A 15,827-nucleotide genomic window follows, 5' to 3' on the forward strand; every position below is an offset into this window, starting at 1 on the left:
TCTCGACAATTACATTTTTATTTTAATTGAATCACGTGATGTTTTCATATTTTATATTCAATGTATTTATTTAGCATATACTAAATAAGTGTAAAATTTTGCTAAATTTAGAGTAATGTTAAAAATTACTAAAACGAAGACATAAATAGCATTTAATTAATAGCATTAAAAATTATGAATGCATAAGTGTTCCATAAAATGCTGCAATTGTAGAATGATTAGAAGTGCGTTTGGATCAAGACACTGCTACAGCAGAGCCGAATCATCTCGGCACGCTTATTTGGATGATTTATGGAGGTTACTGGCACTTTCTAAAGTTATTGTGCTCTAAATGCATTATTACTCTATATTAGCACACATTGTGTTCTGACAGGGCTTTAAGAAATCAGGCGTAGCCTACTTTTAACTCAAATAGCATGACAATTTATTAAACAAACAATGCAGTTCCTTCAGAATACTTTTTCAACAAAAGGAGATAATTTGAAAGAATATGGCGTTATACATGTTCCGTTCCTTGTTATAGTGGAACACTTGGACAATGAATGCAGTTCAATTTAGAAACACTTTTTGGTGTTTGGTCCATAATATCCGGCTACACTTTAGAAATAAATTACTATATGCAATTTACACGTAATAACAAGTCCATAAACGTCTGACGCACGTCAGCACAGCCCAGCATATAGCGCACAAAAACCAAGAAGACTTACGTGTTATTCGAAGTAACACTGTCCTTAACAAACCAAGATCTAGTTCGGTTTCTGTTCAGTCCATCACGGGGTAGAGTCGGTCAAAATATCTATCAGCGTCTCTCGGTATCGAGAATAGAGGACATCATCAACAACAAAACGAAGAAGGAGAACAAAAATAGGCTATTACTTGTTTGGTCAAAACTTGCTGCAGTCGTACACAAAAGCCCCTGGCGTGCGGTATATGGGCTGACTCGGGGGAAACGACATCTGACAGCTGTTATTCCCGTTCACCGGTGAATTATTCAGACCGATTCTCTGCGATTCGAACATCTCTCGGACCGAATGGAAGTTCTGCTGCTGCGCGGGGTACGTGGCGCCCAGATGGCCGATGTCTCCGGCCTGGTTTAGGTACCATGACGCGAGGCGCCCTTGGTGCGCGTGGTGGCCCTCCTGAGGATTCCCGTGGCTTAAAGACGACGTGGTGGTCGTGATCGAGTAATCGGGCAGAGTTTCGTCCACGGTGGTAGTGGCGGCCAAGTGGCCCGAGCGATCCCCGCCCGCGTACAAGCTCATGGCCTGCATGTTGCAATGATAGGTGGCGTTGGAGGTAGTCGAGATAGAGTTCTGGCTGCAGGGCGAGCTGTACACGGACGTCTGATTGGGCGAATAGTTCAGGGACAACGTGGGGGTGATACCTGTCCGTGAGGGCGCCACGAGAGACGGGGTGAGCTCGCCGGAGCTCTGAGGCGAGCCGCGGAGGGAGGTCATGATGTTATCCACGCTGAAGCCCTGCGCCGGGGCCTGGCCCTGGTGGTGATGCTGCTGTTCCCCGGCGCTGTCCAGGCTGAGAGAGCGGGTGGACGGGATGCTGTGCGGGCTACCGCTCGATATACTGCTGCTGTCGGGGCTCTCGATCTTAGGAACGGTTCTTAGCGAGGGCGAAACGGCCTGCGGAGGCGTGGATGTGCCGTTCTCGGTTTTAATGTCCCGAATGCGCACGGGCTGCGAGCCCGGCACCGACTGCTCCTGGTCACGGTTCGTCTGACTCTGTTGACTCTGCTGCTGACGGGAAGGCGCTTCCTTGACGTTTCTGTCTTCTTTATCCTTCAAGGCGTCCTTCTTTTTGAAACGCCGTCGTCGGCGCAAAAAGCTGCCGTTCTCAAACATATTATAGGAGTCCGGGTCGAGAGACCAATAGCTGCCTTTACCGGGTTTTTTGTCATCGCGGGGCACTTTGACAAAGCACTCGTTCAGGGACAGATTGTGTCTGATACTGTTCTGCCAGCCCTGCTTGTTGTCCCTGTAAAAGGGGAAGCGCTCCATTATGAACTGATAAATACCGTTTAGGGTCACCTTCTTGTCCGGGGAGTTCTGGATGGCCATGGTGATGAGCGCAATGTAACTGTACGGCGGTTTCACCATGTCCTTGGGCTGCGGCTGTGGTGTGTACGGTCCGTACGCCCTCGCCATGCTGGCAGGGTACTGCTCATGGGCCGCGTGAGAGTACATGCTCATGGGGGCTGGCATCCCGGTGTACCCCCCTCCGGCGGCGGCCCGGTAATAACTTTGGTCGCTGCTGATGTACGGCACGACTCCCAGCGAGTTGGGACTGGAGACGGAATAGCGCGCCTGCATGACTTCTCTCCAAACGGCGCTGGCGAACAACAGAAGTCAAGAAGTCTGAAGCAATCCACAAACCCGCTTGAAACGCGCCTCCTCTGAAACCGGGAACGCAGTCCAGCCGAGAGTCCAGGTTATGCCACAATATTTACAAATTGTAATTAGTGGATCGGTCTCGCGTACTGACCACCTATGTCTGTCGGAGCGCGCATTGGAAAACTTCTGAACGCTAAGGATCGGTCACTACATAATACTTTTGCGCACTTCCAATTCTTTTCCCCTTTTGCTGCCAGTAAGACTCCTCCCAATAACATCTAAGCTGTCCAATGGGAGGTCGGGCCGTGAAAGCGAGCGGCCACACACAAGGTTGAAGAAAACGAGAGGTGTTGGGACGTCCCAGCCCACCCTAGCCAAACACACACTTCTCCAGACCTTAAAGAACCATATACTCTCCGCAAACTAGCCAGCGCGGATACACACCAGATTTATAACACTTTAGTGATTATAATACAATATATATATATATATATATATATATATATATATATATATATATATATATATATATATATATATATATATATATATATATATATAGTGTGTGGAGTTTATTTGTAAAAACTGTTATCTCAGTTTTTTTTTTTTTAATCATGTTTTTATTATTATTATTTTTATTATGTTATTATGTTTTTAGTGTGTTAGTGAGCTGCATTTTCTTTTCTTTTTTATGTATTATTATTATTATTTTTTTTTTACCTAATCAATATAACAACTGAAGTTTGATTGAGATTAATTGGATGCACAATAGGGTAAAAAATGTTATCTCGTTTTGCAAATGAACTCTTCCTATAAATAATAATAATAATAATAATAATAATAATAATAATAATAATAATAATAATAATAATAATAAATTACAAACGGATTGATCACACTCCATTCGTGAATTATTTGATTAATTAATTTATACTTGAACATTGAAAGCAAACGTCGATCCAGCAGTAGTGCAAACCAGTGTTAATAATGAATTGTAATGGTTTGTATTTCTCAGCAGTCCATTAGAAGCGCTGGAGAACATTTGTTTTCAAACAATCAATACGCGAATTATCCTAAATAATCTCCGGCTTCCTGCAGTTTTAGAGTAACACTGGTTCTTCATTAACACTGGCTGTTAGTTAACGGTCTCAATCCACACGGGTGAGCGGATCAAAGCCCATCATCCCGGGCAGAGAGCTCATTATGCTGGAATTAAGTAAATGAAGAAACTGGAGAAAGAGCCGAGGTGCGAGAGTTTGCTCCAGGTGCGAGCGAGATTAAAGCCCTGAGAAACAAATGGGTGAAGCAGAACACCTCACATGTGTCAGCTCTGCTCAGACGGGGGAGGATCATGCATCCTTCACCTCAGAGCCTCAGAGCTGCTTTATGACATGACAATAAAATACTTTACTTCCAAAGGAATGCCTTAAACTTATACGTTTATTTATCTGCCATTAGTGACTTAACGGATTGTGAGCACTTTAAAATAGTCGAGAACTTTAAAATAGTCGCATTCATATAAAAATGTCAAATTGCAAGCAATTATTTTTATTTAGTTATAATTACTATTTTTTATGCTTTGAATTTTCTTTTTTAATCTCCACTTAAAGGCTTCTTCGAGCATGTGTTTATAAAGCAGGCCTAAAAAGTGCGAAAGTGAATGCTTAGCTGCTCTTATCGTGGTTTTATATGATGTTTTATTAACAAAGTTCGGGAGAAGCACGAGCAGATAATTAACACAGGTGGAGAGCACTCAGCAATCAATGGTAAGAGGTGTATATATACAGCAGTCTCACCTCAATTCATTTGACAGTCTCGCAGCATCCCCCCACCACCCCTTCTCCACACTTCTAATCCTAAACCACTTACATAGGGTAGGGGGGAGTACTCTGGGTTCGGGCCGAACTCCGAGCTCGGAGCCCTCCCTCCGGACAGCACGCCAAATACGCATTAAATCTTACCCTCCCAATTGTATGTAAGTGTGAACTCGTGAATTGGAGGTAAAACCCAAACAATCCGCCCTAATTCTTGAGCTGTACGAGGGCCTCGCATCCTTAATGAAAGCACGACTGGGGAGGAACACAACATTTAATTGTGAATGATAATTGTGAGGCCAAACTGCGGTCGCAATATCCTCGTAATCCCCCACAGGTCGCTCTGATTAAGTGACCGTGGACTAGCTGATACTTCACTGGTTTCTCCTTACAGGGACCCGGGCATGAACTTTTTCTTGTGCCTCAGGCTATTTATTCAATTCAGTGCGCGCCTCTTACTTAACCCCAAACTCCTGCCCACCCGAACACCCATTCCAGCCAATTACACCAGCTACCCCCGGACCACCGAATACAGCCGGGCTCTGATTGTGCAGTCAAAGAAATGGTTTAATCGGTCAAATAAAATGTACAGTATATAAGAGATCTATTTACAAATAAGTTTATGTAACCGTAAAAATATATTATCTGCTATCCGTGCTACATTTAAATCAACTGCTCGTGAAAATATGATTTAATGCATCTATTAAATGTTAAACCAAAAATGTTAACTTCAAAGGTTAGATCAAGTAGAAATACTATAGTAATTGTGTGTATGAAGCGACTAATCAGTGAGAAGCAGCAGTAATATTAACAAACAACACGATTCAATCAACCATTTCTGCTAAACTATTGTTGTGGGGAATTACAGACTCTGTGTAAATCAAATAAAGTTAGTGTTATTATTTTAAATGTTGAAATAGTCATATACCCTAAAATACATATGTTTGTTTGATCGCTTTATTTAATCTGTGCATGCATGGCGATACTCTGGCAATCCTATCTGTATTTAAATGGCTAATACAATTGATAAGCCTTTGCTACTGTATATAAAAAGAGGTCAAATATTATGGTATACTGTAATATGAGCGAAAACAAGAACGATATAATTTAAACTACTGTAAAAGTGTTCCGATAAAACCAAACACGGTTTTTTTTTTTTTGTTTTTTTTTTTTTTTTTGTACATGCGATATATGGAAACAGTTTAATACATAGGCCATATCGATGATTTTTGGATGAAATGTTCCTCTCTGAGGCTGTGAAAGCATCGGCATCCCAAATAAAAACAGCAGAAGCTACACTTTATCTAAAATATACAAAGCAGTGCTAATCACTTTGAGCAGCCAATGAAGCAACAATTTGAAAATCATTTGATAAACGTAAAAAGTAAAAGCACATAATTACAAGAGTGGACTGGTTCTTGGCTAGTTCTGCGTGATTGTCCGAGAGTAGAGAAAGTCCCAGGGTCCTGTGCTCTTAGCGCCCTCTTTCGATCACTGATCGAGCTCAACTATCTGAAACTGGGACGGGGTATGGGGGACTTCAGGCTATTTCATCGATGATTTAAATAAACAAAGAAATAAAACACATATTCAATTACTATTAAAAAGTTATTAACAAAAAATAAAACGTACAATTGCACCTTAGTATATAAAAATGTGTACATACATATGCATAATTCCTTCGTACAAAGGAAAAAACTATATTAACTTGAACTTAGAAACATACACAGTGTTTGAGAAGCATTAGGACAGAAGTGCAAATATGGCCTGCTTTTCTGCACCAGCCTCAAGTGTCTTTCTGCAGGCCAAGTAATGCCAAGACTACATTTGATTAACTTGACATCACTACCCCCTTGTGTTCAATATGAAGATTTTTACATACAACTTAATGTTCTTTTCAGTATCTGTACATAAAGAATAAATTGAGATGCCCATGTGTCCCAAAAGCATGATAAACAGGGCTGAAACCAGGGTTAAAAAATAAATAGCGAGATCTTGTTTGGGGTTTTTAGGAATTCTACCATAAATGCTACCTATAAATGCAACTCATTACATGTATATGAATATACATAGGGAAAGTCTTTGTAGATTTGCTCCTGGACTGTTTAGAGAATGAAAGTGCATGGTAAGCTATGGAGAGATCACTGATCAGCTGTCCTGCAGCTGACTTCACTACATTACAGCCCCTGGGGTTGTTCTCCCTATTCAATTAACTTTTATTGTCTATGTAAAATACATCTCTTTCTTCTGCTCTCTCTCTTTCTCCACACACACACACACACACACACACACACACACACACACCCAGGTGGAAAAGACATAGCATTAAAGGGGTGCTATTATGCTTTTTCACTTTTTTTGCACGTAAGTATACTTTTCTAATGTGTAGTTATTGCAGAAATAATATACTTTAAAATAACACACATAAGTGCAATTCAAATATCTTATTTTTGATGCTTAAATATATTGTATTTGTAATTCATTTCAAATGTATCACATTTTAAAGTTATATTAAATGCAATAAATGAAAAAATGAAAAATCACTTACATACAAAAGTACCAAATCATCATAGAAAGCATCATTCTGTAAGGCGTATAAGCCTGTTTCCTCACTGGGGACTTAAAAATGTCCACAAGGTCAACATTTACAGGTGTCACTATCCTTGTAGAGTCATTTGGTCCCCATAACGTATAAGATTACTAACACACAAACCTACACACACTTATTTTATATGAAAATTATCAATCCATGTACAACAAATGAGTCCTTATTGTAAAACATGACCAAACTCTGTTACTTGTACCCGTGGTTTCACAGACAAGGCTTAAGACAAGCCCAAGACTAAAATGTAATTCTGAGCCGTTTCAACTAATAGAAAATTGCACTGACTGATCTTTAAAAATACCAGTGCCTTTGTTTTGTCTCAAGATGCAAGATTTTTTTTTTTTTTTTTCTAAGGCATGTTAATGAAAATGACTTAAATGTCCTCAATGAACTATGATCCTGTCTTAGACTAAGCCCTGTGTGTGAAACCAGGACATTAGTTTCCTTGAACCTTTACAAGCACCAACATTCAACAGGACTAAAGGTTTTCTTATAAAATCTTATTCCAGCATCAGTGAATGCAAGTTTGACTAAATTAATTAATAAATAAAAAAAAGAACTCCAAATGAACTTGCTGGGACGTGCTGTCTGTCAGTGTCCCAGAGGCTCTCCATCAGCACTAAACTTTACGTCATGAAGCTGCACTCATCTCTCCACAGTCTGTGTGAACGGAAATGTTCCAAAGAGGCAGGAAAGTCTGAAAAAATTCCTTGAGGGAAGAAAAACAAAAAGAAATAGAACCATTGTTATAAAACATATCCAGTCATTATAAATGGTTCAGTTGAGTGAAAGCAATATATATGGTTGCAGTCTAAAGTTTATATACACCTTGCAGTATCAGCAAAATGATAATAATTTAAGCAGTAAGTAAATCATTAAAATAATTGTGATTATTGCCCTGATGAAGCAGTATATACTGCAAGGTGTGTGTAAACTTGTGATCACATCTGCATCACCTAAGAGATTAATTAACTTTACTTCAATCATCAGGGCAACATCGTAGCAAAATACTGAGAGATGTTCCTTCAGAACAGCAGAATTCCACTGACCACACCATCTTTAAAAATAGATAACATTTCTCCTACTTTACAGAGAATAAAACATAACTTTATTTAAAAAATCATCATCTTGCTTTACATGCTTCTCTCACATATCTTCACAAAGGATGTTCCTGTATGTACCACAGCTGCACAGAAAAGCTACTGTCCTCATCCTGTGGTTTGTTACCTGTAAAATATATGATGATTAGAGGGGGGTCTGTAAATGCACAGGTGGTAATATATTACTTGCAAATGGAAAAGATTCAAATTAGTAAAATTTATAAGGATACTGGATTAATATAACACTTTTAGCTTGTCATGTGTGATCAGAATGAGCTGACTGGTCAACAATTCATTAAAAACTTCTAACATCACCTCTTCAGTACTGGTCTGTGTCTCCCCACTGTAACTCAACTCCACTAACAAAACTGTACTATTGATGCAAAATCAATGAATAACTGCACTTTTTAAAATTACAAATGACCTGCTCTTTGCGTCAGACCAAGGCTGCATCTCATTTCTAGTCTTACTTGATCTTAGTGCTGCGTTCGACACCATAGATCATGACATACTCATAGATCGATTACAAAACTATACAGGTATTCAAGGGCAGGCTCTAAGATGGTTTAGATCCTACCTGTCCGATCGCTAACATTTTTTTATTTTATTTAAATGGGGAGTCATCTCATTTATCACCAGTAGAATATGGAGTGCCACAAGGATCCGTCCTAGGTCCCCTTCTATTTTCAATATACATGTTACCCCTTGGTAATATTATTAGAAAATACGGAATTAGCCTCCACTGTTATGCTGATGATACTCAGCTATATATCTCAACGAGACCAGATGAAACTTCCCAATTATCTAAGCTAACAGAGTGTGTTAAAAATGTAAAAGATTGGATGACCAATAATTTTCTCCAATTAAATTCGTATAAGACAGAGATATTAATTATTGGACCAAAAAAAAACGGTACACAGAATGTTGTAGATTACAATTTGCAACTAAACGGATGTACTGTTACTTCCTCTACAGTCAGAAATCTGGGTGTTATATTAGACAGCAATTTGTCTTTTGAAAATCATATTTCCAATGTTACAAAAACTGCATTCTTCCATCTTAGAAACATTGCCAAGCTACGAAACATGTTATCTGTTTCTGATGCAGAAAAGCTAGTTCATGCATTCATGACCTCTAGACGAGACTATTGTAATGCACTTCTAGGTGGTTGTCCTGCTTCGTCAATAAACAAGCTACAGATAGTCCAAAATGCAACGGCTATGTAAAGTACATTTTTATAAAGTGCACTTAAGTATGTCAAGACCAATTGTCATTAAAGTAAACTATCTTTAAGTAGATTTAAGTGGCTTTTAATTTAAATTATATTATATTTTCTGCAAGTGCACCTTTTTTAAAAAGTATACTTTTAAGATTTGAAGTACACAAAAATAATGTTTTAATACAACTAAGCACACTTCTTTTCCACAAGGGTAGTCTGTAATGTTGCTGTTTGAGCATAAAAAAGATCTGCAAAGTTACAAAGCTCAAAGTCCAAGATCAGAGACACACTAGTGTTCCCAAATACAGAAGAGCTTAGAGTGGTTACAATCGTCTGGGTTTTAATCACGCTCAAATTGATTTGATTTCGACACAATATTTACAACTGAAGCTCGCAGCAGGCAGCTTTGGTAAGAGACAGGACATTTCCCGACCAGGCACAGAGTGCTGTCAATCACAACACACACTGACCCAGCTAACCAATCACGGCACAGACTGGTCCAGCTGACCAATCACAGCACATCTCCTATTTCAGATGGCGGGCCTTCATTTGATACAGGAACTATTTGAGCCGTTCATGCCAGACTGGGTAGAGATATATTGTAATAATGTAAAATATGTAAAAACGAATGTGTTTTTCGAACAGCCTAGAATAAGAGCCTGTTCTAGTACACCCCCAAAACAAAATCAAGACTTTGTAAAAAAAAAAGCATAATAGGACCTCTTTAAATGCATTAGAAATATACTTGAAATTCAAGTAGTGTGTTTATAATACATTTGTATTCCCACATGCTTATTTAAAGTGCATTAAAAGTATATTGAATTGCATTTTAATATATTTCTAAAAAGTATACAAGAAATATTTTGGCAATAAATATTTGCTTAATTACACTTTTAAAGGAAAGATGAGCTGATACATAGCTCTCTCATCTCAGTGCGTGCACTTAATTGCTCTAGCGCCCGGTGCCACTATGTTAGCGTATAGCTTAGCACAATTAATTCCTTAGGATCCAAACAGTGAAGGAATTAGAAGCCACCAAACACATAAAATGTGGTGATTGTTTAAGTGTTATATTGTTATCATGTTTGGCAGAAGAGCTTCACAGCACTTCGAACTCGGCACAGTAATAGCATTGCTCCATACATTTTTTATCTGCTTAGAAAATTGCCACATTTTATTTTGTGTCACCATACTTACTCGTGTGACTACTCATGTAACCGTCTTTAAATAGGGAAAACATGGAAGTGTTTAGTGGCTTTTAAATTCATACCTGTTTGGATCCTAAGGAACTAATGGTGCTAAGCTAAATGCTAACATAGTGGCGCCGGGCGCTACTGCGATTGAGTGCACGCAATGAGACTGGAGAGGTATGTATCAACTTGTCTGAGTTGAGGGAAGAACATAGTGAAATATGGAAAAACGGTGGTGTTTTACTTAACGTTAAACACAACACACTATTAGTATATTCCTATAAAGTATAATAAAAAATACTATGTTATTAAATATATTCTTAGTTACAGTTAAGGAACATACTGAACACAAGTACACTTTTAGTGACTTTTTAGTGTATTTACATAAAACACATATGTTACAATGCTTAAAGTATAATTTATGTGTACTTTGTGTAAGAACATATGCTAACAACAAGTTTACAGTTTTAGTGGGTTCTTAATGTACTTTATAACCATGTGTAGGCCTACTGCAATATATTTTTTTTATATATTTTAAGTATTTGATGTATTTATAATTGTAATATTTGGAAAAGTATGATATTTTGATAAGCATTTTTAACATTTATAATGTATAAACCTTTGCCACCTATTATTAAACACTGCAGTACTTAAAATATGTTGTTAAAATGTTGTTCAGTTTTACTTAAAAGGTTATGCTACTATGGTTGATTATAGGCTGTTGTGCTTTAATAATACATTTATTGTAATAAGCTACTGGTCTTCTATATTATTTGCTACTGTTGAAATTCCCACAGGATTTCAACATCATATATATATATATATATAGATAGATAGATAGATAGATAGATAGATAGATAGATAGATAGTCCTTGTCCTTTGAATCCGCTCTTGCCAGACTGGTTGCTTTTGAGAAGGTTGTTCTGTCTGAGAAAGGCATAGACTTGGTTGAACACAGCTCATTAAAGTGTTTTAGCAATTAAAGTAAGAAGGGAAATTGGTCTGTCATTCTCTAAAAGGGTTAAGGACAGGTTTCTTAAGCAGTGGGGTTATATGAGTCTGTTTAAATAGTGAGGGGAAAACACCAGTGTGAAGGGATGTGTTGATGTGAGTGAATGCAGGTACAACTGCAGGAGAAAAGGTTTGAAGGAGATGAGATGGAATAGGATCAAGCGGACAAGTAGTACAATGATTAGAAATTATGAGTTTGTAGATTTCTGCCTCAAAGAGTGAAGAGAAGGATGTAAACGAGTGTATTTTTGCTGGTAATATGTGCTTGACAGATTGTGGTGTGGAATATTGTGCACTGATGATTTTAATTCTATCAATGAAGAACATGGCAAAGTTGTTAACTGTTAGAGTTGATGAAGGAGGGGGAAGATAGCAGTGGAGACATTAGCAGAGTAGCAAGAGAGGAGTGACTAATATAAATTGAGGTCAGTAGTATTTAAGCCATACACTCTTAGCAGCCCTGACCTTGGAACAATGTTCACAGAGAATATCAAATAGCTAAGGGGCAGAAGGGGTAGTACGGACTAGGCTGGAAGACAAGGGGCACACAGTGTCTAAACAAGATACAAGAGTGGAGCAGAAAATATCAGAAGCTTTATGTAATGAGTGGGCTGGGGCCGAGAGCCGTGGGAACGGAGCTAGGCCGGTGGAGTAATTTAAGATGAGCGACACCTGCACCACTCGAGTCCCATAAAGGAGCTCGGAGGGATAAAGGGAGGAGTAACGACAGTGAAGGATGAGAGAGGACCAGGCCTGGGTTTTATTTTGTGTTTTGATTTTGTCTGTACTTGACACTGGGGACTCCTGCCGGCTGCCCGAATCCGGAAGTGTTCACCCAGTAGGTGGAGGGCCGAGCAGCGGTGTGTCTGGGAACTGGAAATTTTTTATTTTCCTCTCTCCCCTCTTTCATCTCTGTCCCTCCTCATCCTTCTGTCCCCTTTTCTCTTGCCTCGTCTGTCTGTCCATACCCCCAGGTATGCCACAGCCGCTGTGATCAGCTCCCCCGGAGGGGGAGAGTAGAGCGCAGTCTCGGGAGTACACCCCATCCTGCAAGGGGCAATGGGGGTATGTGATGAGTGGGGCAGGGCCGAGAGCCATGGGAACAGAACAAGGCCCGTAATTGAAGTTGAGCGACACCTGCACCACTTACCGGTCTCGAGTCCCACGGAGGAGCTCCAGAAGGATAAAGGGAGGAGTAACGACAGTGAAGGACAAGAGAAGACCAGGCCTGGGTTTTATTTTCTGTTTTTATTTTGTTTGTTTGTTTTGGTTGTGCGTGACAGTCGTGTGTTTATTTTAATAATTTAAATTTTATTTGAATGTTCACCAGTTCCTGCCTCCTTCTTCCCGTACTATGAAGCTTGTTACACATTGTTAGCATCGAGAGATGCTAAGTGTTTTAGAGGGAGGAAGCGAAGATGAAACCTTACTAGATAGCCGGGAGGGTGAGAATAAGCATAGGTTATGTCGAAAGATGACATGTAGACGGGTATGTGTTGTGTAAGGATGTTGAGGTTAAGAGTGAGGAGGAAGTGATCTGAGGTGTGCAGTTGAATAACCAGTTATGATCAGTGGAGCAGTGTCATGCCTAAATATGGTCCATTTGGTTGCTTGATTTGTGAGTAGCCATGGTTAGAACTGTCTTGAGATCAAAAGAGGCAAGCAGAGTGTAGAAGTTGTAAGAGAGAGGAAGAGTATAAAGCGACATGAGCGATCCCTTTTCGGTGTCCCTGTTCGGTGGAGTCACATGGTAGAGTCGATGGTCTTCACATGAGGGCTGCCGTGGTATACTTACATTTTTTTTACCCATCTGTCAAAACTGTTATTAAATTCAGCTGGACACACTTTACTGTTTATCACAGCAAAGGGCCAAGCAGTGCACGACACTGACAATATTAATAATGCTAAATGTTAATAATGACAATAACATTTTTGAGGTTATGTCAAACAGTCACTCACTATCAAACAGTTTCGGAGATTGTTAGCTCTGATGGCAGCTGCGTCCAATGTGATATCTTTTTGCCTGCTGTACATGAGACCCCTACAGTGGTGTCTAAAGACCAAGGGTTTTCCCCGAGGGGGAATCCCCTTCGAACTATCAAGTTCACGCAGCGATTCCTTCGTGCCTAAGACATGTGGAAGAAACCTTGGTTCTTGAATCAGGGCCCGGTGCTGGGAGCTCTTTGCCACCGTGTAACGCTAGTGGCAGAGGCATCCCTCACCACTTGGGGTGCGGTCATGAGTGGCCACCCTGCCCGCGGTCTGTGGAGTGGTCGCCATCTGACATGGCATATCAGTTGTCTAAAGATGCTAGCTGTGCAGCGAGCATTGAAATGTTTCCCTACCAGACCTCCGTACAGGTCTCTTATATCAACCACCAGGGAGATCCTTGTGGGGTCCCAGGTCAAACTCCTCTTACTCAGAGCAGTATATGTTCCTGGAAATCTAAATGTAGGAACAGGCATACTGTTGAGACAGGGGCTGAGGCCTGGCAAATGGAAGCTTCACCCCGAGGTGGTGAAGCAGATATGGAGAGTTTTTGGACCTCTTTGCAACTGAAGAAACATTGCAATGTCCCCTCTGGTTCTCTCTAGTTCATCCAGCTACTCTGGGACTGGACGCTATGGTACAGACCTGGCCGAGGCTTCGTCTGTACACCTTTGCCCCTATCGCTCTGCTCCCGGGAGTCCTGGCGAGAGTACGCTGTTATGGGGTTTGTCTGTTATTAGTAACCCCATTCTGGCCAGCCAGAGTATGGTACACAGATCTGATATCTCTCCTCGATGGCTCTCCATGGGAGATTCCAATCAGGACAGATCTATTCTGTCAGGCGCAGGGCACAATAGTTCACCCTCGCCCGGAGTTGTAGAAACTGTGGATGTGGCCCCTGAGGGGGCACAGCTCATAACATCTGGTCTTTCAACCGAGGTTGTTGAGACCATCCTACAATCCAGAGCTCCCTTAGTGAGGAAACTGTATGCCCTGAGGTGGAAACTCTTCACCTCATTGTGCAGAGACTGCCAGCTTGACCCAGCTAACTGCCCAGTTGGTAAAGTTCTGGAGTTTCTTCAAGCCAGGCTCTCTGCAGTGTTAACAAACTCCACCTTAAAGGCTTACTTGGCGGCCATTGCAGCTTACCATGTCCCTTTCAGTGATCAATCAGTGGGTAGACACCACCTAGTGACATGTTTCCTCCACTGTGTGCTGAGGCTGAGGCCTCCAGTATGGTCCCGTGTTCCCCCCTGGGACTTAGTTGTGGTTTTAGAGGCTCTTGGTAAGCTCCATTCAAGCTAATTCAATATATTTTAGATAGACATCTGACCCTTTAAACTGCAGGACCCTTCGGTGGCCCCTACCTACCTAGACTTTGCGCCCGGCTTGACTAAAGCGCTCTTATACCCTCGAGCGGGTTATGTTACAAAAGTTCCCTCTGTCCCACCACAACCAATCGTACTGCAGGCTTTCTGCCCTCCTCCCTTTCGGGAGTCCGACTCAGCTTGAGCACTGGACACATACATCCACAGAGCTGCCCTGTGGACAAAGATAAACCGATGGCCTGTGTGCCAATGGTCCCCCCAAAGTGGGATTTTTCCTGCAACTTAGCAGAACCTTAGTCTTTGGATAGTTGAGGCTATCAATGTTACCTATGAGTCCTCTGGTCTTCCCCCTCCTTTGGGAATCAATGCTCACTCTACATGGTTTATGGCGGCCTCTAAGGCCTTCTTTGCAGATGTGTCCCTATTGGACATCTGTAGCACTGCGGGATGGTCCATGGCCTCCACTTTCATCAGATTTTACTATCTAGATATGCGAGCCACTCCTGGCTCTTCTGTTCTCTTTCCTTAGCTGTGCTCTTCGGATACACACTAGGCAGGGATTTGGAAGTCTGGCAGCATGGGCATATCGTTACCCAAAGCGTTCCATGCAGCTTGAGTTCCTGAAGAGTAACATCTCAAGGTTGCGCATGTAACCATAGTTCCTCGAAGGAACGAGATGCTGCGTTGCATTGCCATACTCAAGGCAATCCTGCTGGTGCTTGCTTCCCTACTCGAAGCTGAAGCCAGCTCCTTGGCTCATAATTTTATAGCATTGCAGGTCACTAAAAGCATTCAACACAACCTCTCAATTCTTCAAGGAACTATGGTAACATGGGTAACCTTGGGACATTTTATTCTAACTTAAAGCATGATTATTATTATTATTAACAATACTTGAATATAGGTAGGTTTCATAAAGAAGCATCATTTTTTGCAAAAAAGTTGAGAAAATCAAATTTTTTAGAAAAACTTCATATGGATAATATTCAGTATGATTATTGAACCATAACCTGTATCTGGGGCTCTAGATGTCCTGGTCTCTGCTATCTTTCAGGGATGTAGAGGTCATTTCTAGGTGCCAATCCACCACCTGGTCTGTGTACTGGACGTACTAGACCCGGGTGACTGCAGTGACCCTCTGATCTGGATACAGACTGGATCTAGTGGCTACGGTGACCTCGGAATAAGAGAGAAACAGACTAATATTAGCGTAGATGCCATTCTTC

At 40.8% G+C, this 15,827-nt stretch overlaps 1 protein-coding gene across 1 annotated transcript; it reads right to left on the minus strand.

The window, feature by feature from the left end:
• Positions 1–400: 400 nt before the first annotated feature.
• LOC113046167 (forkhead box C1-A) lies at positions 401–2,622 on the minus strand. The gene has a single exon (XM_026207087.1). It carries the CDS (start codon positions 2,322–2,324, stop codon positions 885–887), a length of 1,440 nt encoding a protein of 479 aa, XP_026062872.1. The 5' UTR covers positions 2,325–2,622; the 3' UTR covers positions 401–884.
• Positions 2,623–15,827: the final 13,205 nt, after the last annotated feature.

Source organism: Carassius auratus, chromosome 27 (genome assembly GCF_003368295.1).
Source record: "Carassius auratus strain Wakin chromosome 27, ASM336829v1, whole genome shotgun sequence".
Classification (NCBI taxonomy): Eukaryota; Metazoa; Chordata; class Actinopteri; order Cypriniformes; family Cyprinidae; genus Carassius; species Carassius auratus.